Source organism: Onychostoma macrolepis, chromosome 07 (assembly GCF_012432095.1).
Source record: "Onychostoma macrolepis isolate SWU-2019 chromosome 07, ASM1243209v1, whole genome shotgun sequence".
NCBI classification, from domain to species: Eukaryota; Metazoa; Chordata; class Actinopteri; order Cypriniformes; family Cyprinidae; genus Onychostoma; species Onychostoma macrolepis.
In genome coordinates this window covers 15,205,325-15,230,695 of record NC_081161.1, presented here as the reverse complement: position 1 = coordinate 15,230,695, position 25,371 = coordinate 15,205,325, and the positions used below count along the sequence as shown (strand labels likewise).

Sequence of the window (25,371 nt, the reverse complement as noted above, 5' to 3'; positions counted from 1 at the left end):
ATTTTGATCACTGCGCTTTCCACAAAATAAAGGTTTTTGTTGAAATGCCTTGGTCATGAACAGCTAATATTACCTACAACTAATATGCCTTCACAATCTGAGTGATGAAGATCAAGTATTTATGTATTGTTCTCCAATTTTGATCTCCACTGTTCATATATATACACATGTGTGTGTAATGTGTGGTCCTGATAAACCCTATGTTATGGGGATAAAATGTCCCCACAAAGATGGCAATATCCGAAATTCTTGTCCTTGTGGGGACATGTTTTTGGTCCCCATTAGGAAACAAGTTTATAAATCATACAGAATGAAGTTTTTTGAAAATTTAAAAATGCAGAAAGTTTGCTGTAAGGGGTATAGGTTGGGGTCTAGGGTTGGTGTAGGCCAATAGAAAATCCAGTTATAAAAACCATTACACCTATGGAATGTCCCCATAAAACCTGAAAACCCAACATGTGTGTGTGTGTGTGTGTGTGTGTGTTTTTCCCTGAAGTAATTGCTAGAGGTTCAAACAGATGGGAATTTTTATTGATCAAAATGAGCTTGACATGAGCTCTTGTCAATAAGTAATAGACTCAAATTGGCAATCAGGAGTATCTTTGGTGTGAATTGGCAATCAGGAGTGTTGACAAGAACTCCTGCAGGGCTAAGAGTGTAATGAGGTCTGAGTTTAAAAATGGCAGAGACAGCAAACCACCATAGCAAAAAAAATGTATCAGAACAAAGTCCTGTAAGAGACATTTTTGGGTGAATTGCTTTCATCTTGTTTCACCTAATGACTGGTTTTCTTTAAAAACCCACCTTGTTACACTTTTCAGTAAAACGTGATATTAAAGTTACTGAAGACATAAGAATAAGCCTTTTCCAAATGTCCTATTTTGCCTTGTTCCATGTGTTTCCATCATGGAAAAGGCAGTTTAGGAAGGGAAACATCATCTTTGCAAACAAGGCCGTCTCAAATCAGGAACCATTAACATCAGTGGCCAGGAGGACAAAACAATATCCTCAACATATAAGGTTTTCAAATCAGCAACCACTTTGTCTGGTTAGACTTCTGTTATTTTGCCATCAACCTCCTTGTTTATTTGTCCTATGAACAGCCACCATGAACACTAAATTTCATACACGTGACTACACGTAACTCTAAGTTGTTCACACCTTACATGCATGTCAAAAACTCAGGCCGTAAGGAAAAGTCCAAATTCTAAACAAAATAAACATTGTTAAAAATAAACGTTTTTTTATCTGCCCACCTGCTATCAAGTTATGACTAGAATGAGTTACACTGGGAATGCACCGACTGATTCTTATCTCAGTTCATCTATTAGCGGTAATCAATAGGTGTGTAATATTAATCAGATGCAGTGTGGAGAAAATGAAAGGGAGAGATAAGATGAAGAGAAGACCTACTGATGCATATCTGGTATCAGTTTCATTAGCAAATTATTTATTGGCTGTCATCATGGCTGACCTTGTAGAAGTAGCGAGAAAAAGTATGAGGCACAGAGAAGGCTGTGGCTCACTCTCCACTCATCCTTTTCATTATTTTCCTCATCATGTCTGCCCTCTGTGATCCTTTCTACCGTTCTCCTTTCTTCACCACCTGTATTTCCTACATTTTCCTCTTTAAAAGCCTGATCACAGTCAGAGGCTGCAGAGGTCACACCTGTTCTACACCGACACAGTCTGATCTGACCCAGGAACAGCCTCTCATTGAACCTGCCTCTTACCAGCTGGCTCACATTCAGATCCAGGACCTGCCAGCCACAGCACCTGTTTCTTTCTATACAGGATACGAGACCTTTGAATTACTAAGTTGAGATTTTAAAGGGATAGTTCACCCAAAATGAAAATTCTGTCATCATTTACTCACCATCATCTGATTTTCTTTTTTCTGAGGAACATAAGAGAATATATTTTAAGAAATGTCTTGTTTTGTCCACTGTGAAAGTGAATGGTAACCAAGACTGTTTGGTCCATCATTCTTAAAATCAAAATAACTTCTTTTGTGTTCTGCAGATGAAAGAAAGTCATGCAGGTTTAGAATGCCAGAGTAAATGATAAGTCTTATGAAAGACATTACTTTGTGCTAACTGAATTGTTTTAAGGTGTTACATTTAATACTGTTATAAGAAGCTTTTTGAACTAAATTGATTTTTAATTCAATTTACAAAAAAATATACATTTGGAATATACAGTATATTTATAATGTATATTTTACATAAACTACAAATTTATACATATATAAATTGCATTTTAAAATATATTAATATAGAATATTGTAATAATATTTATCATAATTACATAATATTACTTTTTTTTCTGTAATTTTGTATAAAATAACTGCATACTTCCATAAAAAAAGCATTGAAAAACATTAGTGTATCAACAGTAGTGTATCTTTGAAAATGAAGCTGTGTGATTATTGTATGTAAAAAAAAACTGCTTTTTTTTTTTTAAACCTAGTCGCCTTTTATTCTAAACACAAACTGTTCCACGGTCCCCATCTACCATTTTGTATAAAGAATGATTGAGTAGTTAAAAGTACTTTTTTCATTTGTACATATCCTATCACACCTAAGGTGTCATGTGAGCCAAGACTGTCACTGCAGCCCCTTCAAAAACTATGACACCCCTCAGTGTGATATATTCATATTTGTTGGCATTAATGCCATCATGTCAGCCAGGCAGTTCTAAAGTTAAATTATCTTTACTGGCTGCCTATCATTTTGAGAGCTTGAAATTTGCTATGCAGAGTCTCTTCAGAGTGAACAGGGCTCAAATTCACATTTTCAGGAGCAGGAAACATCCGCTATTTGAAACAACAAAGGAGTCAAATGCTTGATTTTTCTTCAACCCTGAAAAACACACCAAATATGTATATTTCATTGTTCTCTAAAATGTTTTACAGGCACAGACACAGTTGCTGACAGTGATCCCTGCTGTCTTTTGAAGACAAAACCAATGGGGCAGAGAGAAGTACATCCATAATAGGGATTTATGGGCGATAGAGACCAAATGTAACCACTGTGTAGTTCATAATATGTCCCTCTAAAACTCAAGATAAAGGACTCAGCCCATCAGTCTCACAGTCAGATGTGCTGAAAAAAGCAGGCTATTATATTTCATAATTAGCTAATTGCATGCTTGGCAGCTAATGATGATGGCCAGTGGTGTCTTGTGTGGGTGCCATGGCCGTGCATGTTAAATAGACGTAAATGCTTGTGGTAATTGTGGTGGGAAATGCTGTGGCATAATATAGGACAGGAGATAAATATCTTCATGGTCATGAATTGCATTCTCACTGTAAATGAGAGCTCAGAATATCAGCTTAACCTGTGAATGGAAGTGTCTATGTATGTGTGTGTGTGTGTGTGTGTGTGTGTGTGTGCGTGCGTGTGTGGATACACCTGTGTGTAATACACTGACGAGGCCCTATCAGAACAGGTCCACTCATGGATGAAAGGACTGCAGTGCATACTAGATCAACCAACACACAAATACACAGAGAAAGACTATGTGTGTGTGAGAAGAGCAACAGGAAAAGAAAGGTCACCATAGTATATGAAACATGGTAGAAAATTGGATAGACAGACAGAGAACAAGAGGGTAAACAAAAAGGCTAAATAAAATTCTGAGTAAAATAAGAAAGAGAGAGAGAAAGAGTGATTTGTTGTTGGCTCAGATAGTTGTCTGTCAGTGGATTTGTGAACCTCTAACTGACTCATGTTTACAGTGAAATAATGACAAAACTGGCTACTGCATAACCTGATCACAAAACAAAAATAATGCATCATAGTCTTTTGAGAACAGAAAGCATGTGATCATCTATGGCCAAAAAAAAAAAAGATAACTGATAACTAAGGAAAACTAATAAGGTATACCTTCAATGCAATGTAAGTGGCCTTGGATAAAAGCACCTACAAAATGCATAATCGTTGATGTAAACAAAATGTAAACTTTAAAAAACACAGTGCTTTGTGTCACTGGGAAACAAACAGTGGCCAGTTATCGACCAGCTCAGGTCGGAAAATATGAAATTCCAGTTGAAACAAATCAGGTTCTGAGAACACTTTAAGAAGTAATTCAATTCAGTGTCTCAATGAAATCAGAAATGTGTTAAAATGCCAGATAGCTTAATTGTGGCATTTACCAGAAAGGCCAGTCTTTGACCCATTGTATGTAACTCTTCCCGATTGGGCACTACCTCCAGAACTGGCACCCTTGTCAGTGGAAAAGGGAGTCATAATATTTCAGTTTTTCTTTTATGGCTAATTGTACACTATGTTATTGTTTTGAAATCTTATGATTTCTAGGAAGGGTCTGTGTAAAACTGTACAAGAATTTGTTGGTCTGTCTTATTGTTTACCCCTTATTTTCACATATTACATAACTTAATTTGCAACAGCAGTCTCAGAATAACTCAGCAGTTGATCTTGACTACGTCTGCAATAGGTAAATTATGTTTACAGTCATTTGGATCCCAGCAGGAAATGTTCTCTGACCTCTACACAGACTGATCTTAGTAAATAGAGTAAATACAGTAAATTTATGCATGGTGACCTTCAGCAGCAGCAGAATCCTGAGTCTGTTGGACAGGAACAGCAAGCTCAGAACTAGACAGCCAACTACTAACAAAACAAGCAGCTGGCCGCTCAGCAGGAGAAAGTACCGCAAGTGAGTGTGTGTGTGTGCCCTTCAAATTGAAAACCAATAGTTATATCAAAAGCCTCAGTTTACACAGTACAGTCCATTTTATGTTCACATTATCTATGCATAGTGGGAAAGTGAAATTTGAATTTATAATCATTCAGACATTTTTATAGACTACCAAGATTGAAAACAGAATATGTACATACTGAATCACTGTCAATAAAACACTGAGTCAGATTCAATGGTATTGAACACAGAGTATCTCACACTACAGTCTTAAACTGATTACATTGGGACCAGTCATCTAGCCACTACTGCTGAAACCTCATTATTCTTGTGGCAGTCAATACCATTCATGGCCGATAAGACAATTGATCTGTCGCAGTCTTGATGGTCCAGCTAACAACAACAGGTGCTAGAACAGCCCTGAAGGCATATTACAATATTGATGAACAATTGTCCTTGTAAATTACGATGCATAAGATCACAACGAGGATTAGTGTGAATGATATGGTAGTGTGGAGAAAGGTGTCCTAAAATGTACCAGAAGAGACAGGTTGAGAGATGAACTCAGGAGCTGAGGGTGGTGAGATGACACCGATGGTTGAAAAAGAAAGAAAGGTAACAGAGTCAGCGCTAAAAATGAGACATAGGGTGTAAAAATGAAAGTGATGGAGAAAATAACATAGAATGAGAGTGAGAGAGAGAAGGTGCCAAATTTAGAGGAGATAAAGCAGCCTCATCTCATTTTAATTTAGTCCTACTCAAAGAGATCCAAACCTGATTTCTCATCAAATCCTCAGCCATCAGTCCAACTTCTAGATAATCCTTCTTGAAGCTTAGTAAGCCACTTGTCACGTTGCTACTTCCCAAATAAATAAATATTCATTTGAATTGCAACGATTTTTTTATCTAGGAAAATCAGTTGTCTGGGAGAAAGTAAATTAGAGATGAACTAATACTAAAATTATGGCCATATACAAACCAATAATTATTTTCATTTTATGGCCAAAATTCTATACTATTCTGACTAAATAAAAAAAATAAATAAATCATAACAATGTAATGTTCAGTATGAAAATTTTATAATAAATTTGAGATTTGTAGAGATGCTCATGTTTTTTGGCAAAACATCAAATCAACAGGTGACTTAGCCTCCCTGTAGCTCAAATTTGGCTGACTGTGTTTCTTGTATCTTGTATCTTCTTCGAGAAATGTCTCTGTTTTTTATATTACATAGCTAGATGTAAAATCACCACAAAAAGTCACAATTAACCTATCAGAATCAAGTACTCCTGAGGGCCGTGAGATAATATCCAGTAACTCTGGACTGTATTCACAGCATCTCACCCTGAATAGCAGTAATTCAAGAGTGCTCTGGCTGATGAAGTGTATGGTCCGTATTTCCCCTGTCTTGGCTCACAGAAGATCGCTGATGGCCAAACTTCCACACGGATACGACCTCATCATTTAGCAGCTGCAGGGCAACTGACAGCTCTGAGATGTCAGAAGTTTATAGCCTTTGCAGTTTTTCCTGATTAATCTGCTATGAAAAGGTAAAGGTGATGACTTCCCAGTGCCCTTCAAATAATCATACACATTATTACTCTTTCTCTCTGTCTGTCTGTCTCCAAGCACTGCTCCCCCATCTGCATCTCAAATTTCTGTGCATGAACAGAAAGCGCAGGGTATCGAAAATGAAATGACTGGCTCAGTGACCTAACTTGGTAAATCAATCCCACAACAGCAATCACAAAACTAGGCTTAACGTCATCCTCTCGTTCAATCATTACTTTAATGCTAATCCCACTGACATTTTGAACAGTTTCAGGGAGAGCTAAAGGAGACAAGCTGTTACTCTGTTTCCACATGAGTATTTCTGTCTTTGATTCAATGATCCCGTCACCTCTCCACTGGACACTCAGCCTTTGATTGACTTGAGTTTCTTTTGACAGGATTCATCTTCGATTCACCGAACATATCCAACCTGATCTCATTATTACCAGCCCATAGGCTAAGAAACAGCTATGATTTCAGTCAGAGCATGTCCTGTATTTTATCAATCTCACTATTTTATACTTGTATTTGACTGGCTGGCTTATCAATGAATTCAATTCGTTGTATTGCATATAAGAAAGTAAGCTGGACCAATGTACTTGTAGGTAGAAGAATGTATTAAATGTGCAGTGCAAGACCAATGCTGACATTCTTATCTCCCATCCCTCTCAAGAAACTGTCTGTTTGACCAGACCCTACCCCTGATGATAAATGTGCTAACGTGACAGACTGAAGATCTGAGACGAGCCGTGAAATGGGGAGAAAAACCAATCAAATGGTTTGGATGAATACCTCCCATCTTTACAAATAGATTTTCAACTGATGTACAGCGCTTCTAAATGAATCTGACTAAAGGAAAATTATTTTTGCAATAACTGCTAAGCCTTATATTTACAAATGCTGGGTTAAATACAACCCAGCGCTGGGTAAAATATGGACAAACCTAGTGATTGGGTTGTTTTCTACCAACAGTTGGGTTAAATGTTTAACACGACCTTCTGGGCAGTAACCTAACCACTAGGTGAAAAACAACCCAGTCGCTGGGTTTGTCCATATTTTACCCAGCGCTGGGTTGTATTTTAGAGTGTAATATTAAGGAATTTAAAACTGCAATGATATGACATTGTGATATTTTTTAACAAGACACTTTGATGAATAGAAAAGTCAAAAGAACAGCATTTACTTTAAAATGTGTTTTATAACAATGTAAATGTCTTTACTGTTACTTTTGATTAATACATCCTTTCTGAATAAAAAATAGTTTGATCCATAAATAAATAAATGTAGCTTTGTGTCATGATCACACTGATGTTTATTTTATTACATTGTCCCTTACTTACTGCATATTCTTTCCTCCATGAATCTCTCAGCTGACCAAATGAGACTACACAGAACTGCACAGCTTCTTGTCCCTCAATAAATTAATCATGCACTGTTCCATTTCAACTTATTACACACACATCTGAACAACTTTCATATACACTCACATATAGGTTGCCAGCCAAAAAAAGCAGAACAGCACTCTGCCAGATGTAAACGTATACAGGGCACATTCAGCACAGTGCATCTGTTCAGAAAAGCCTCTAAGGTAACAGATGACACCTTAACACTCAAAACCAACAATGTACAAGAGTAAAACCCAAGCATATACAGGGAAGGATCTAATTACTGAGCCTAAATAATTCAACCTCACTGCTTCTAATTAACAACTGTATAAACACAACCTCTGGGAAGAATGAGGGGGATGCGAATGAGAAAGGAAGAAGCAAAAGGATAGACAGAATTGCATGTTCTAATATTGCTGATAAAAAAAGTCTCGTTGCGAAGAAGACAATAAAACGATTTTCTATAAAGAGATTTTCTTCTCAATGTGGCCTCATACAAAACAAATATAAAAAAAGATAAAACCAATGTTGAATGTTGTCTGCTCGCAGCGGTGACATTGTCTATGAAAATATCAAGCTCGTCTGGAAAACAATTATTAGCACAATACTTACCATTTATCTGTCTCTCTTAGTACCAGGTTAATAAAGACCATGACAACATAAGAAATGAAGGAAGCAAAAACCAAGAGGAGTTGAAAATGAAGGGAGAGAAGGGCTGAGGGCAGAAAACAGTGGCTTCCTTTCAGAAAGCAGTAATTGCAAAGGCTGATTGTGCTGCTGGTGGTGATATAAAAGCAGCATGCAGTGCTAACTGCCACTTTTGATAACGCTAATACTTGCATTTGGGGTTGAGAGTCTCCCATCTGTCAGACATACACAAATGGACATGACTAGTGTTAATATTTAGACAAACCCTGATAGCCTGAATATGGTGTACATCATGTTTGTCAGGAAGTCCCCTACACTTTTACCTCTGAACTAAACTTGCTGATATTAAAAATGATGTGTGTGTCCGTTTGTGATGTTTATAATGTATTTTCCTTGCACAATACTGTTATGACCTCAAAACACTTTTACCATAGTTTATAGTTTGTAAACAAATACATTAACACATTATAAGCTCCATAAACTTGCTCGGAAGTTCACCTGGTACATCACTGCACTTGCAATGCCAACCGCTCTGGCATGAGTACCGTGAAACACAAATCACAACGTTCAACAGAAGTGCTCAAAGCCTTGTAGAAGCAAGCTAAAATGGTCAGGTTGCTTCAGTTTTATCTCACTTTGCTCACATCAGTTAACATTTAAGGTAGGATTTGGTGTCATTTCATTTCTAGACTGTGCAATATGTGAAACAACTAATGCAATAAAATACGACACATTCATCTGTTTCAGAGAAATATCAACACAAGTTTAGCACCAAGTAGAAATGTAACTTTAAAACTGCCATGAAATGTGAAAGAAGCGACATAATGCATTATTGTCATGAGACAAGGCTACCTATAAAATATGTACTTTTGTTGGCTTGTCAAGGTGCACTGATGTTTCAAAAAGTCAAGCCCCCACTCCATTTCTGTTTTCAGGAGAACTTTTATGATTTAGAATGTACAAGAATAAGCACATTATAGACCAGGGGTTCTCAACTCCAGCCCTCGAGGTCCACTTTCCTACAGAGTTTACCTCCAACTTTGATCAAACTCATCTACCAGTGACTTTCTAATCCTGAAGACATTGATCAGCTTGTTAAGGTGCGTTTGATTAGGGTTGGAGCAAAACTCTGCAGGAAAGTGGACCTAGAGGGCCAGAGTTGAGAACCCTTTTTTAGACAGATGTTTATCCTGATAAAGTGTATTTACCACTATAAATGGGCCAATTCCATAATCTAATTTCATATATTCAGAAACATTGTTTATTTTACTTCCAAGAAAGTAAACATAAATCTACAAACAAGATCTAAAAATACTCATAAGCTCATTCAGAATCCAGCAGGGAAAGAGATGTCAGCCTCAGCTTTAAAACTCTGTCACTTCAGATCAACTTTCAAAACTTTTCCACGGAAGTGATTCGTCTCTATTCCTAAAAACCCCTCAGAGCTCTTAGAGGCTTTCGAGCTCTGTGAGTAAAAGCACTGGAACTGCCATCACTGTTGGATGTTTCCCGCAGCACTGAGGCAGGGCCGCCGTGTGCCATGCTGAGCGTCGTCAGCCAAACAGCCAGCGTGACATTAGCAGACAGTAGGAGGGTGCTTCACTGTCTCACACACACACACACACACACACATCTAACCACGAACAATTTACATCCCTGTGGTCCCACATGGTTGTCTGCATGCTGAGTTACATGCTCAGAATCACAGCTTGCTTGTGTCAAATGAAAATGTCCTCAAGTGCTGAACCCATAACATCACCTGAAATGACACTGTCGTCTTCTCCATACCTCCCTTAGATAAACTTCCAAACTTCCTCTTGTTTGATATTTCTTACCCTTAATCTCTCCATTTCCCTCAGAGTTTTATAAACATACTTTTTTTTCTGTCCTTTAACATCTGGGCTCACTGTGGTAAAGGTCTGTGAACATAATGTTTCATTAAGATAAATAAAAGGATGCATAAAAACAAAACATCTGGTGTGGCAGACAGCATCCGGCAGAGTGGAAATATTATAAATGTGTATATGAATAATACGACACAGGAAGCCTCGTGGGCAGCGCTATAGTGTATAATGCAATTTCGCTTCAGGCAACCTAAATCTGAGTCCAGGGTCCTCCTGGACCTGTGCCCTTCTCTCTACCTCTTTGCTTCCGGTCCTCTCTCCAGCTATACTGTCTAAATAAAGGCAAAAAAATGCCAAAAATAAATCTTTCAAAAAATAAACAAACAAAAAGCATTAGCATAAACAAAAACATTGCATAACGCTATAGTACACTGAAGAGTACCTTTTCAACCCATCCTCACTCCATAAGCATCTGATAAATGTTGCCTTTTACCTGTCTCTATGCAGATGCCAAAAGTGCCCTTTAGTGTCTTTATTTTATTTGGGGCCATGATTTGTATTATCTTTATCTGACTCCTTGGAGGTTTTGGAGGAGTGGCTTCAATATGCTGAGTTCGATGACTTTTGTGAGGAAACAGTTGATTATTTTATGAACTGACACCCTGTCCACTAATCTTCAACATACTTCGTATTAAAACATTCACTTTTAAGTGAGCATTTTGTATTTTTTTATAAAAAAAACAAATGATGTTTTATCAGAGAAATACCAGACAATTTTGTGATGGGTAGGATTCAGTTTATGACACTAAACTCATTTCTATTCTATCTGCAAACAAGACTGACTGTGATCAAATTTAAATCAATTCAATAATTCATAAAAACTGAGTAGCCAAACCGGCTGGTGAGTGAAAAAGTGACGTGCATTCATTTTTAAGTGTTCGTTCTTTTTTGGGGCCGTTGCATGCACCTCTACAGTCTCTGCAGTGGTTTATGTGTTGCTGTTTAAGAGTTGTCAAAGAGATGTAGGTCCCCAATTCAAAAGATTTTCCTCTCAAGAGTGTCTGAGAGTGGTATCTAACATTAAGAGCCTGTGGGAGAAATCTGACCTAAAAAAAAAGCCTCCCCAGCCATGCCTTCTCCCTTCTCCCCTTCTTTCTCTTTCTTCTCACATCTTCACATAGACTTCATCCTCACACCTCTCATTCACACTCTTCTACGCTTCTCTCATGTTCTCTCCATCTTTAGGCAGATGTTGCACGTCACATTTTTGTATGTGAGAGACTGTCTCCCATCAGATAATCAGAGATCATCCCTCACTTTTACATTTGCCACTCTTTTTTATCTTCCATGTGACACTGACATCAGTGATCTAAAGAGATGAACCACCAATTCAGAAATAAAGGTACAAAACTGGGGCAGTACAGTACCTTTTTAAAAGGTACTAATACACACACTTTAGGTACTAATATGCACCTTAAAGGTACTAATAAGTATCATTTGGGGTAAAAAAAAAAAGGTGCCAAGGTGTACCTTTTGAAAGGATACCGCCCCATTGACAGCTTTTGTACCCTTTTTTTTGCTGAAAGTATACAAAAGCAATTTAGTTATTGATTTTAAAAACAAACTGATATAGCACAAATAAAACAAAAACTAAAGAGAATTTTAAAATAAAAACACTGGTTAAAAACTGCAATAAAAATAGTTAGCAATAAAAAAAAGTTTTCATAGTCATCAAGCACTAATCACAATAATCTGACTTGTGAGTACATGTCAAATCATAATCCACAGTGGGAGGATTATGTTTGTCCTGGCAATAAATTCTACTAAGATATTTACAATCTTTCCACTTTTTTCCTTTCACTGTTAAAATTCTGTTGAGGTACAAACAAACAAACAAACATTTAGGTTTTTAGCTCCACAATAAATTCCTATCATAAAACTGGCACGTCTTCAGTAAATGCTCATTTAACCTTTGGATTTCGGGGTTTGACTAGAAAAAGTAATTGAATTGTCAGTAGTAATTAAATGAGAGATTTTGTTCAGAATTAGTTTTAATCTACACCACAGACAAACAAATACCTCTGGAAGGGTCTGTTTGTCATTAAAACCAGATATGGATTATATCACACTGTATCTCATTAAGATACAGGCTTTTAAGATACCACCTGACAAAAAGAAGAGAGCGCTGAAAATTTTTATGATTTTATCGCAACTGTAAACCTGAGTGCTTCCTGTTTCTTTCATAAACATAACATTCACCAACATTATTATGATTGCTACCACACATAACCTGCTGGTGACTCTCTTATCACATGAGTAGGTACTGTGTGACTAATGGCGGCGCTGGTTTTGACAAGTGATTTCATAACGTTAGCCTCTCTTAGCCTACCTCAATTTCCTCAACCTATCTATTTTAATTACCTCTTCTCCTCGCTCACTTCAACCACCAATCCCGCAGGTCAAATAAGACATATTTCCTGGCACACTTACGCTCTATATTAATAAAAAATGTGACCTGGTCTAGAAAAGCTTGCCCAGTCTCAAATAAATAGTAGAGTGACTTGAGAAACTTTTAGCCTGCCTTCATTTGCAAAATGTATTTCAACCCACTGCACGCAACCCAAGCTCATTGGAAAAACTGTCTGTGGTGACATTTAAAAAAAAAATGAAATGTGAAAATAAGTCTGTGTTAATCAATAGTCTGCTGCAGTAATCATAATTTGTGTGAACCTGAATAAAATGTTTTGGTGTTTCACTACCAGTCGTGGTCAATCCCGATAGAATTGCTGTAAATTGTAGAAATAGGTATGTTTTCAGAGCATTAATAACAAGCAAAGTTTCCTTTCCTGTTTTTATCTAGCTCCTGTTGAAATGACTTTGGTTACTCAACGTAATCTCGGTTCCCTGAACGAGACATTACGCCAACAGTTGTCACTATGGGGACACTTATTTCATTTTATTTATTCAAAAATCCTCATTATCATTCATTCCTTCATTAATGCTATTAAGTACACAGTTTTGTATCTTTATCTTTTTGTATGATTTTCAAATATATTTTCCTTCTAATCAAAGTTTGTAACGTTGTGATTCACCTTGTAGCTCGTTGGGTTGGTTCATTGCTTATGAAGACACTTTCATAAAGACTGAATTGCATTTAAGAAATGATAAAATAGCACAAAGACGATTTACCAATGCCAGTGCCAATATTTCTCTAGGGGGCTTTTAAAGCTTGAAACACATAGATTTCCAAGGGTAGTTCCTTCAAACCAAACTAGGGTCGGAAGGGCATCAGACAGTATAATTGTTTATTAAAACAGAATGTCTCTCCCTGCCTGTTTGGGCGTGTTGGTCAAATCATTTTGTTTTGTGTTTGTGAATTGCTGGCAGTGTATTAGTAAGGACACGCAAAGGACAAAATATCTAGCAAAACTGGAAAATTTTCTGTGACTAATAAGGTATTCTGAGTGAGACATTTATAGGTATGATGCAAAGCAATTATTCCCTTATAACAATAATAGAAAACACACACAATTGTGTACAATTCACCCCTTTCCTCTATAATCTATGCCTTTTGAGAGGGATTTGCTACATAGGAAACACAAACATTTTGCTCACAATACGTCCTGACCAGTGTTGCCAGTTGCATAACGCAGGTTCAAATAAAACTTCAGTTGTGTTTTGGATTACAAGAGAATAATCTGAGCGAGAGACATTGGGATTGAGAGAATGGGTGACTGATATAGAGCCTGAGTGAAAGGATAAGAAGAAGAAAGGGATCAGCGCGCACATGGAAATGAAAGTGGATTTGGATCCTCAAAATACCCCGTTTATTTGTGATTCTGTGTTCTTATTTAACAATCATTTAACCAGTTCAGGGGTTAAACTACATTACAAAGTGATTGCATAACAAAGCACGATAACTATGACAAGGAGATTTCCAAGATCCCAACAAGGCAGCACTTTAATATCTAATGCGCCTTTACGCATAGCGGTCGCTTAAACTGCATTAATTAAATGAAAAGCCATCTGATGAAAATTTTGGAGACGTAACTATGCAAACAGTAGGCGATTCTTTTGGACTGTCCCTCAGTAAAGTGAAGCGCTTACCGTTTGGTCCGCGCTGGAAACAGGTGGTAGCTCGCAGGGATCAGTGCGGTTTATCCGCCGGTGTGTTGTTGTTTGTCGGTGGTGTTAGCCGCTCATGTCAGGAATCTATTCCCCAGCGCGTCCGAGGCGAGGAGGTTTCCAGCCAGACAACTAGCTTTCTAGTATGAGGATACCTGGTAGTGTAACCCCACTGAAACGCGAATAAACAACTTAATCACCTTAATAGCCTTGACAGAGACGGTCATTTCGCTAATGGCTGTGTTGCGCGGTGCGCCTGAGTCACCATGCGCGCTTTACATATAGCCTATAGGACTTATCCATGGCTTTATACGCAAGAATTGCACGTTCAGGTTCTTTATTTTAATTAAAGGCTACCATGTAACCTGAAATCACATGCAAAGTAAGAGGGGATGACCCCGCCAACATAAGACTGTCATATCCATATTATCTCTCAAAATTCGTAAAACCGTATTGGCAGCCAAAGTTGCCGGAAACTTTACCATAAAAACACATGATATTTTGGCGACTGTAACCTATTCCTGTTTATGGCGACAATTCTTAGTGTCATTACACTACATATAATGTTTACCATAATAGCGCCAGCACTTGTCTTTACATGAATTAGGCTATACATGAACTATAGGGTACATTTTATGTAGGCCCATGCCTGTTCTGTTCCTGGTAGCCTAATCAAACCGACCTTGCTGTTACTAACGTTAAGCTTGATTTCAATTCATAATTTCATTCCTTTTACTTAACTTATCATTATTTTAACAACACTGTGCCGTAATATAGCCTACACACACACACACACACACACGCATTGTCTTTATAAACAATACATTTTCGCCGTGAATTATAAAGTAATTCACCTTTCTTTCCATTACAAGTAAACAAATTGCCTTTTAAAATATTAGGCTATGTTCTGCAAGTCACATTTTTTAACATTTCCACAGCGTGCGCGTTCTTATCCTTTAAACAAACTTAACATGACACAGACTTAAGCATAAGTTCACTTCAGCATCAACTGACCTTCCAAATTTCAGTGTAGCTCCCCTTTAGTTGAAATCTCTTGTTCAGACGGACTTTTAGTGATCTTCTCTGGCTCCTGCAATACAGGTTTCTCTCCGTTCGTTGCTCCTGTATTGACAGTAGACAGTATTGAAGTAGAATAGTCGCCCTCACGATCTGTTGTCAATAAGCAGTCAGTTCCCGTTTGGCACTGGTTTGAGCTGTTAGTGAATGGCAACAGCTCTCGCTACCTCTTAAGACTGAACCCCTTGGATGTGTCCTGCTCTGTTCAAACTGATCTAGTGTGCGCGTACGTCTCCTCCGTTGATGACCGTCATTGTAATGAATCCCTCTCGTGAGTGGTTGCTCCTGTCATCTCTCCACTAATCGCTGCTGACTATGAATGAATGCGCTGCTCAAAGTTCAATGAAGAGAATAAAAGGAGGAGCGGGTGACAGTGTGTCGACGCTCAGGATGTGAGAGTCAGAATGAGCGAACTCGAATCAGCATCAGCATCAGCTGCTGTGCCGAGGGTGGGGAGTGCCACATACATGACTTGGTCTACATCATTCGTAAATACTGCTCAGGCTTGAGCGTTTCTACAGCGGATGTTAATGAGTAAAACAATTAAAGGTGCGGTGTTCATATTTTAAAATGAGAAAAGTTGTACACATAATGAACATCTGTTCACAAACAGCAATTTCGAGAAACAACAGTAATTAAAATAAAATGATCTCCATTACACTCCAATTAAATGACACCAGTCATACAGTCTTTTCTTTATTCTGCATGGAGCTGGTGGCCCTCTCATGGATGTTGCCATGTTGACATCATATTATGTGCTAAAATAATAATAATAATAGTAATAGAGACATTTATATAATACTTTTAGTCACTTCTCTGTGATCAGGGCGCTTACAAAGCAGAGACATTAAAGTATATATAAAGTAAAAAATAGTATAAAATAAACTGAATGTGTTTGGCAATGTCAACCAAACAAACTGTAAAAAAAAAAAAGATCAACTTCATGCATCCAGGCCAACAGTTGTCACTATAAAGCCCCAAAAACAGCTGTTATTATTAGAACAATTATTAATACAACATAATAATAATAAAAATGTGTACCTCTAATTTGTTAAGAGAGCCTTGTAAAAATGTGGTTATTTTTGTTCTGCAGAGAGTCCAAACAGTCAATACCAGACTATTGCTCCAGTAATTGGAAGCGGTTATTTTGGCAGCAGTTAGCCTATTTTTTCCTGTTTAAAGTAATCCAGTAATATGTCATTAATACAACAAAGCCCTTTCAGCCGTGACTTCACGATACAGCAAACTAACTCACACATTTTGTTTGTAGAAAGATTAATGGCAGGTCCCAAAACAGTTTTTAGGACAAACACTCCCAGCCTCCAGACTTCAGAGTGAGAAGGTATTGATTAGGCTGTGATGGATTGGCTTTTTAATTGTCAAGCATGATGCAAGTGTTCAGATTAATGGCTCACCTAGTGCTGCACATGCACAACACTTTCAGTGGCCATGGATTTGCTTGTTGAAGTGCGGATATTTACATGAGAATTAGTTAATAAGCGACCGATAAACACTAACGTATGAATGCACACACACTCTTATCGCAAATTAAATATCGAGCCCTCTAAACTGATTCAGTCCTGCTATGCCAGTTCTTGGATCCAAATCACTGCACATCGCTTTAATGTCTAAAGATGTGTGAACCCATACACATCCATCTCCCTGAATGTTATGTCATGTTTAAATTATGGTTTGCAGTATTCTTAGAATGGAACTATTCGGAACTAGCCAGCCTTATCTCACCAATCTATAGCTGCATTCCTGTGCTAGTAGGAATCATCAAGTCCACATGAAGCACCCGGTGCTTGGTGGCCCATAAAATAGACTGGAAAGAAGAGAGGAGGAAAAGATTGTCGGTGCCAAAAGCTGCCAGCAGCCTCCATTCATCACTGGTGTTTGTGATTACAGCCTGAACTCTATCACACAGAGGACACATATGGAGTGGCATGGCCACATCAAAGGGTACAGTAAAGCAGGAGAGATTGGAAAGTGGGTTGATAATGACAGAGGGACAGAAAAACAGGGGGAGAAAGAGAGAGGGCATAAAGGCCGAATGAGATCTGTGGTAGGTCTCTTTTGAGTGCTAAGGCGGGGTGCCTGAGATCTAGTTCAATTTGTAAAGGTTGTTAGTGAGGACTCAGCTCTGAAGGCTTTGACTGACAGTTCAAATCACATTCAGAGAGCTTCGCTTGACCAGTCGTGACTTTGGTCTGGAACAAGGCAGGTTATATTCTTTGTATTTTCAGACATCTCTGTGTATCTGGATGGGGCCTAGAACATTTTACATAGCGCTGGATCTTCATCTTGTGCAGTCTCACAGATGGGTGGGTCAGCTGCCATAGATGCCAGAAATATCCCAGTTAAAAGGTACCCTCCATAAGGGCGGGGCAGGGTGCGTATATATAACGTCTGATAATTACATGTGTCTAAAACAGGGAACCCTGAGAGCTTCGAGTTCAGCCACAGACTGCAGACACATCACAGAAAGAAACATGCGCCACCCTCACCATGCAGAACCACTTGTAAACCACAGCAGCCTAAACCTGTAGTTACACTGGGTTAAAAAAAAAAAATAAGTATACATATACTGTTACATCTAAGACATCTTAAATATACAGAGAAGAATACAGCGCGGCTATTGAACATGATGTGTTTGTGTTTGTGTGTGTGTGTGTGTGTGTGTGTGTGTGTGTGCATGCCGGAAACAGAGATAAATTATTGAAGTCTGAGTGTTGTTACTTGTGCTTTAAACACTGTGACGCATCTTGACCGTCTGCACAGTATGTTTGCCTGTTTGATTTAATTTACCCTGAATCATATTGTTCTGAAGGATAATCTCTGAACCACAGAGAGAGAGAAAAAAAATGTTAAAGGAGGTTAAAATTATGTAATGGTGATAAGACAGATCCGGACAGAATTTCAATAAAAAAAAAACAAACGAACAAAAAAGACATATAGGTCTATACAGGATATAAATGATGGAGTCAATGTGGCTGAATGGGTGAGTAGAAGAAAGAGTGAGATCTGTAATCTGTATACAATTTGTAGATAATCTCTATTCAATTGCCATGATGCCGTTACAAACTATTTATTTATTTATTTGTTTGTTTGTTTAAACAAATGTAAGAAAACTGGTCAATCAATGTTTGGGATAAAATTTTCCTGATGGAAATGTAATTTCATATTGCTATAACATTTGTCACATATTATTGATTTATTTATTTGAAACATTTTAAAGCAGGCATTTTACATATTGTGGCCTGCAAGGTTACTCAATTTATTTAAAGTGTTTATTATGTATTATTTATTGTTTGTTTGTTTGTTTACATGTATTTATTAGTAAACAAACCACTTACTTTCCACTTCAAAGTGTTTTTCATGCATGGTGGAAATGTACATTTACCTTCCATAATGTAACATTTATTTATTTATGTACTAATTAATAGCTGATATGTTGGGGAAAATAAATCCTCTTTTTAGTTTGCAGAGCAGCAGACATGAAAACTATAGTAATAGCGCCATCCGATGGTCACTGTCAGTATAACAACAGACGCGTCTCGTGTTCTAGAGAGTTCTAGGTGCATTGTGGGTACCTCGCCCGGCTCCGTCCTCCTCCTCTAGCCTGCAAACATGATGGTGAGTGCGCTTTCATGCCTGTTTTGCCTTCAAATCCATCGTCATCTGAACTTTTATCGCATTTCCTAGTGCTGGGAGATAAACGTTCAGGAAGAATAAAGCATAAAGGACATGTCTGTGAGATTATTTCTGTTTTAGATGAGATAATACACCTTAGGTTTTACATTGATGCTAGTTAGCTTGGTGGCTAACGATTCATTCTTCTGTATGAGAGTTACAGGCAGAATTACGACGCGACGTGCAAAAGTCGACTCTGTACGACATATGTAACGTTACATAACTTAATGTTTTATATTTCACTCAGCAGTTTTAATCCGTGGAGTTGCTAAATTATGCTAGAGGCTTTAGTTTAGCATCATTTCGGTAATGGAGAAAGAGCTAATGGACCGGTTACACCCTTCAGTACTGTTTGCCTCTTTAGTTGCTGTGATAAACCTGTGACTTTATGAAACAATTTTTTATTTTTCCGAATAAAGGCCCTTATTTTTTTAGCACGTAGAGATACACACACATAGAGAGATATTAGTGTTATTTAGGAAGTCTCTTTTGTGCATGACAGCAATTGCAAAAACTAAGACAAGCGTGGGTATTACTATTATTTATAATAGCCTTATATGTCTCCGTGTGTATATAAAGAGAAGAGAGATAATGGACATATGTTTGTAAAAGTTGTATAAGTGAAGATCACAACACTTACAATTCACTTATATAACGTTAAATGGTTAAACACTGGCTTTGTTAGAATTGTTGGAAATTAGCACAATTGAAAATATTGTGAATGTATCTATTTTAAATAATGTTCTTTTTCTAGTTTGATCTGTTCTTAAAAATATTTAAAGAATTTTAATTGAATTCAAAAGATGGTGTCGTTATGATATTATAGTGATTCCTAAACATCTCCCCTCAGCCCACTCCAGTCATCCTCCTGAAGGAGGGCACAGACTCCTCTCAGGGGATCCCACAGCTCATCAGTAACATCAATGCCTGCCAGGTTGTGGCAGAGGCTGTGCGGACCACCCTCGGCCCCCGTGGCATGGACAAGCTTGTGGTAGATAACAGAGGTAAGTCTGAATTTCTATACAAGTGTTGTTTGATTGGCAAGGACTCAGACTGGTATATTTCTTGGTATCGTATTAACATGATGGTCTGATTTTTCATGCTGTGATTTACATGCCGCTATCTTGCAGGCAAAGCCACTATTTCTAATGATGGAGCCACAATTCTGAAGCTTTTGGATGTTGTGCACCCTGCGGCCAAGACTCTGGTAGACATTGCCAGGTCTCAGGATGCTGAGGTAAGACACTTTCTGTGGGAATATTTATACTGCTTTAAAAGGTACTTAGTTAGATAGATAAATAGTTTTGGTTCTCAATGTTGATTGATCGACAGTATTATATTATAGCTATAATATAAAACACCCGTTCAACTAATTATTGACTACAAAGCACATACTTATAAAATGTTCTGTTATAGTTTTAGCCTCAGAATCTATATTTTGTAGCAGAGGGATAGCACTTAAAATGTTTTAGTGATACATTTTTATTTTACAAAAGCAGTTGTGCACTTAAAAGTCAGTATTGTGAATGTAAACATGACTGAAGGAGCCTGTTATGTCTGTTTCTTAATTAGAAATTTCATTTTTAACAAGATTGGCTCAATTTGCATAATTATCTTATGGTTACTTAAATGCGCTAGAATGTATCATCTACATTGTGTGTTTGTTTAGGTTGGTGATGGCACCACCTCAGTTACTCTGCTTGCTGCTGAGTTTCTGAAGCAGTTAAAGTCATATGTGGAGGAGGGGCTTCACCCCCAGACCATCATCAGAGCGTTCCGCATTGCCACACAGCTCGCTGTCAAAAAGATCAACGAAATTGCTGTTACCATCAAAAAGGATGACAAGCTGTGAGTCCCAACCCTGTGTGCTTCTGTGCATTATAGTCATGTGTTATTATCATATAAATGTCACAGAGGTTATCATCTGTCCTCTGCTGCTACCACAGAGAGCAGAGGAAGTTGTTGGAGAAGTGTGCTGCTACGGCTCTGAACTCCAAGCTGATTGCAGGACAGAAGGATTTCTTCTCCACTATGGTGGTGGATGCAGTGATGATGTTGGATGATCTACTTCCTCTGAAGATGATTGGAGTGAAGAAGGTGCAGGGTGGCGCTCTGGAGGTGAGAGGGAGCAGGGTTCTGGATTCCAAGGAATTTTATTTATTTATTTATTTATTTTAGATTTTTGTTCACACTGCGAACAAATCATTTGGACTGACTATCACTCTTTTTTCAGGTGTTGAAATCTGTATGTATTAGGGGTGTAAAAGTACATGCATTCGTACCGGAAATTTTCGGTACGTGTCTTTCGGTTCAGTACGCATGTGTACCGAATAAATACAGCATTTTTTCCCCCAGGAAATTCAAACAATAAATGGCTTTTAACAGTCTTTGATGTGGCAGGACAGATCGCTCCGGTTCCCGTGTCTGAGCGGTAACGCGCCACAGACTTGTGCAGTGTACATGGCAGAGCCGAGCACGAGTGGACGCGATCATTCCTTCCTCTTTACTAGTAGTTTTAACGCGAATAAACATGACTGAACATCTCATGCCTCATGTAATTGCTCAATCAGTGTATCAACCGCGGCAAAACATCAACAAAACAGCATGGAAATAAAATGTCACGTAGCATGTCTTTTACCTCAGCAAGTCATCAGTGTCCACAGCTCGTTAGTTCACTAGAGAAATGAAGTCTAGAGAAGAGCATTGCATTTAGCTAAATATTAGACTATATACTAATTTTATTTCATTTTACCTGTTAGTCTTAAAGGGGTCATATGACGTTGCTAAAAAACATTATTTTGTGTATTCGGTGTAATGCAATGTGTTTATGCAGTTTAAGGTTTAAAAAAACCCACATTATTTTCCACATACTGTACATTATTGTTGCTCCTCTATGCTCCGCCTTTCTGAAACGCGTTGCTTTTTACAAAGCTCATTGTTCTGAGAAGCTAGGCGTGCTCTGATTGGCCAGCTATCCAGTGCTATCCCAGGTACAGGAAATAGTCCTCCTTAAAATGCGCTGAACACACTCTAATATTTGGGTTGAACTGTTAATTATAACTGAATGTATTTAAAGATAGAGCAACTAGTTCAGTAAACCACTATTTATTTAAAAAAAAAAAAATACTTTTGCATACTTTGTAAATGGAGGAAAAACTGGGCCGGTTATTTGAAACACAAGACTCGCGCAAAATATAGCTTGTTATTAGGAGATTTGTTAAAAATTGGCTTAAACATATTTAATAATCTGACTAGTTGGAATCTTCGTCTGAAGCTAGAAAATCAGATTCTGTCCATCATACACTATACATTTTTTGATGAAATCTTACTGTTGAAAATATGCAGATTGGTTCTGACCTTTTCCAACTAGCGTTGACTTACTCCAGGTGGCAAATCGGGAAAAGTCATTCTAGCCAAAACAGATTTTTTTTGCTAATCTGAACAAAGCGTTTACATTTAAGGATCATTGTTGTGGAATAGCTGAACAGTGTGGATTTACCCAGAGTAATCTCACAAAGATGCAGATGCAAAGAAGGTCTCTCTATTGAATTGCAGCAAAAGAATCAGATGTAGATTTTAACATTGCATTCCTTTGTTTTTGTTTCTGTCTATCAGGAATCTCAGATTGTAGCTGGTGTGGCATTCAAGAAGACCTTCTCCTATGCTGGCTTTGAGATGCAGCCCAAGTGCTATGTGAACCCAAAAATCGCACTGCTCAACATTGAGCTGGAGTTGAAGGCAGAAAAAGATAATGCAGAAGTCCGTGTCAACTCGGTGGAGGTCAGTACTGCTCTTAACTGTCACAGTTTGCCTCTTTGATTGGTGAGACCGAATTATGAAAAAACTAGGCCATATGCAAGTCAGAAACCTGACTAGAAACTGAGTGTAGTTGTTATTTTAAATTGAGTGTTTTGGCAGAAGAGAAGCCCAATTAGTATTATTTGCTTTCTGTAGCTTTTACAAGGTATTTTATTGTAGTGACACTAACCATTCCCAAAGTCTGCAAATTCATATTTTCAGAGATTCTTATGTCAATAATGACCAAACTCGGTTGTTTTTCCACATTTTTATGTGACTGTTTGCAGGACTATCAGGCCATTGTTGATGCTGAATGGAACATCCTATACGATAAGTTGGAGAAGATCTACAAATCTGGTGCTAAAGTCGTGCTATCAAAGCTGCCCATTGGAGATGTTGCCACACAATACTTTGCAGACAGAGATCTGTTCTGTGCAGGCCGTGTTGTGGAGGAAGATCTTAAGAGAACTATGATGGTATGATGATATCCTGTGTCTATGCTGTCGGTTAGCTTTCACTGTGTATCATTACTTTCATGATTCAATTCTAGTCTGTTATTAAATTGGGGTAAACAAAGTCCAATCTTATTTAGCATTGTAATTCTGCTAATTGAAAGCCATCATAAATAAATTGATGTTTTATATATATATGATGTTTTGGACATGCTAGTGATGTTGTTAACGGTGTAGCAGTTAAAGCAGTTGTAATGTCTCCTCCAGGCCTGTGGTGGCTCTATTCAGACCAGTGTCGGTGCCCTGACTGATGATGTGCTTGGACAGTGTGAGCTCTTTGAAGAAGTGCAGGTTGGAGGTGAAAGGTATGTATTTTATTTTATTTTTTTATTCTTTTTTCTTTCTATATAACTACAAAATGTAATTGTGTCCATGAAACTGGAGATTTTAGTAAGTGATTTCATGTAAACCTTTTCCATACACACAATGTAACCGTGTATTGCATTACAGATACAACTTCTTCAAAGGCTGCCCCAAGGCTAAGACCTGCACCATCATCCTAAGGGGTGGTGCGGAGCAGTTCATGGAGGAAACCGAACGCTCACTGCACGATGCCATCATGATTGTGCGCAGAGCAATCAAGGTGGGGAAAACTTCATCTCTTGCTACAAATGAGTACAACTACAGATTTATTTTATCTTTGCTTTCCAGTATTTCTTGTGGGCAAAGACTGAAAACAATGTATAGTAAGCTGAATGACAGGAAAGTAGTACTCTAGTCCTGAATAATCATGATGCACTGAAATTTCTGAATGTTTTAATAACTGCCAGCAGGGGGAGACAAGTTTCTTAAGCTATTAAAAGTAAAACAAATACAGTCCTTGCTGAATGTTACAAATTAGAGCTGGGCGATATATCGCATGCGATTGTCATGTGCATCTCGTCAGTAAAGCCGGTTCCGTGATCTGCGATAATGAACGCGATATTGCGTAGCTTGTCAGTGAACTACGTCTCTATGTACTAAATGCCGCTCCATCTGAAAGCAGGTGATGGAGATTTACCACTAATCACGGAACCGGCTTTACTGACGAGATGCGCATGATCATCGCGTTAGATATATCGCCCAGCCCTACTACAAATATAGTCATGTACTGAACATGTATTTCCCCATGACAGAATGACTCTATTGTTGCTGGAGGTGGCGCTATTGAGATGGAGCTGTCGAAGTATCTGAGGGATTACTCTAGAACAATTCCAGGGAAGCAGCAGCTGCTGATCGGAGCTTATGCCAAAGCCTTGGAGATTATTCCCAGACAGCTGTGTGACAACGCAGGCTTTGATGCTACCAATATCCTAAACAAACTGAGGGCCAAGCATGCACAGGTACTTACACAAGTTATGCCTATTTATTTTTCATTAAATCATCTAAATTAAATGTCAGTGTTATAATTAATCCATTTGCATGATCTCTTCCTTAGGGTGGTATGTGGTTTGGAGTGGATGTGAATAATGAGGATATAGCAGATAACTTCCAGGCGTGTGTATGGGAGCCCTCTATTGTGCGTATCAATGCCCTGACCGCTGCCTCTGAAGCTGCGTGTCTCATCCTCTCAGTGGATGAGACCATCAAGAACCCTCGCTCTTCTGCTGATGGCCCAGCGGCATCTGCTGGCAGAGGAAGAGGTCGCGGTAGACCCCCACACGCCCACTAATCCACACCCATCCCCAGTAGTGTCTTGGGCAGAGCCTCTGGACTCAGAAGGTCAAAACAAATGCTGGCCATTTATAGGCCTTGTTTTGTTTCCTTGACCCATTTTGTTACTTTCTGGTCCCACTAAATCCAAGCATTTCCGTGGGTTTACAAAGGCTAAAGCAAAATAAAATGTCATTTTTGCTAATTGTTCCAGGTATTGAATCATCTGTTGGATAGTTGGAGATTTGAATGTTGTTTTGTGATAGTCTGAGAACACACACAAACCATACAGACACTCAAATAAAGAGTGATCGGTTTGTAGATCTGTATAAGCACTGATATGCAGGCACTCTGCAACATTAACGTTCCTGTGTTGGTCATTCGGTGGAACTATTTATTGGACCATTAAAATCAGTACTTTTGCTTCTCAACATTTGTGAGAGA

At 38.2% G+C, this 25,371-nt stretch overlaps 2 protein-coding genes across 5 annotated transcripts in view; one reads left to right on the top strand and one right to left on the bottom strand.

Moving 5' to 3' along the window:
• The window catches only part of slc8a4b (solute carrier family 8 member 4b), a 52,169-nt gene extending 36,499 nt beyond the window's left edge, over window positions 1–15,670 (bottom strand). The window contains exons 1-3 of one of the 4 annotated variants that reach the window (XM_058783189.1): window positions 15,460–15,670; window positions 15,230–15,337; window positions 14,198–14,387 (exon numbers count right to left, since the gene is read on the bottom strand). The gene's annotated coding sequence lies outside the window, so the exon portion shown is untranslated. Of the gene's footprint in view, window positions 1–14,197; window positions 14,475–15,229 lie in introns of those variants that run through there. The other 3 variants (XM_058783188.1, XM_058783191.1, XM_058783190.1) reach the window with 3 other exon arrangements.
• Window positions 15,671–18,774: 3,104 nt separating this feature from the next.
• Window positions 18,775–25,358, top strand: cct7 (chaperonin containing TCP1, subunit 7 (eta)). The gene is made up of 11 exons (XM_058782224.1): window positions 18,775–18,928; window positions 19,836–19,989; window positions 20,116–20,222; window positions 20,655–20,833; window positions 20,932–21,103; window positions 22,601–22,765; window positions 23,071–23,259; window positions 23,503–23,600; window positions 23,746–23,878; window positions 24,411–24,617; window positions 24,713–25,358. The coding sequence occupies exons 1-11, from the start codon at window positions 18,923–18,925 to the stop codon at window positions 24,944–24,946; spliced, it is 1,644 nt and encodes a 547-aa protein (XP_058638207.1). The 5' UTR covers window positions 18,775–18,922; the 3' UTR covers window positions 24,947–25,358.
• Window positions 25,359–25,371: the final 13 nt, after the last annotated feature.

Excerpts from the sequence above, each read along its gene's own strand:
- cct7 (XM_058782224.1), top strand. Across the intron at positions 23,601-23,745 it reads GTGCAGGTTGGAGGTGAAAG|ATACAACTTCTTCAAAGGCT; the intron begins GTATGTATTTTA and ends ATTGCATTACAG. Across the intron at positions 24,618-24,712 it reads TGAGGGCCAAGCATGCACAG|GGTGGTATGTGGTTTGGAGT; the intron begins GTACTTACACAA and ends TCTCTTCCTTAG.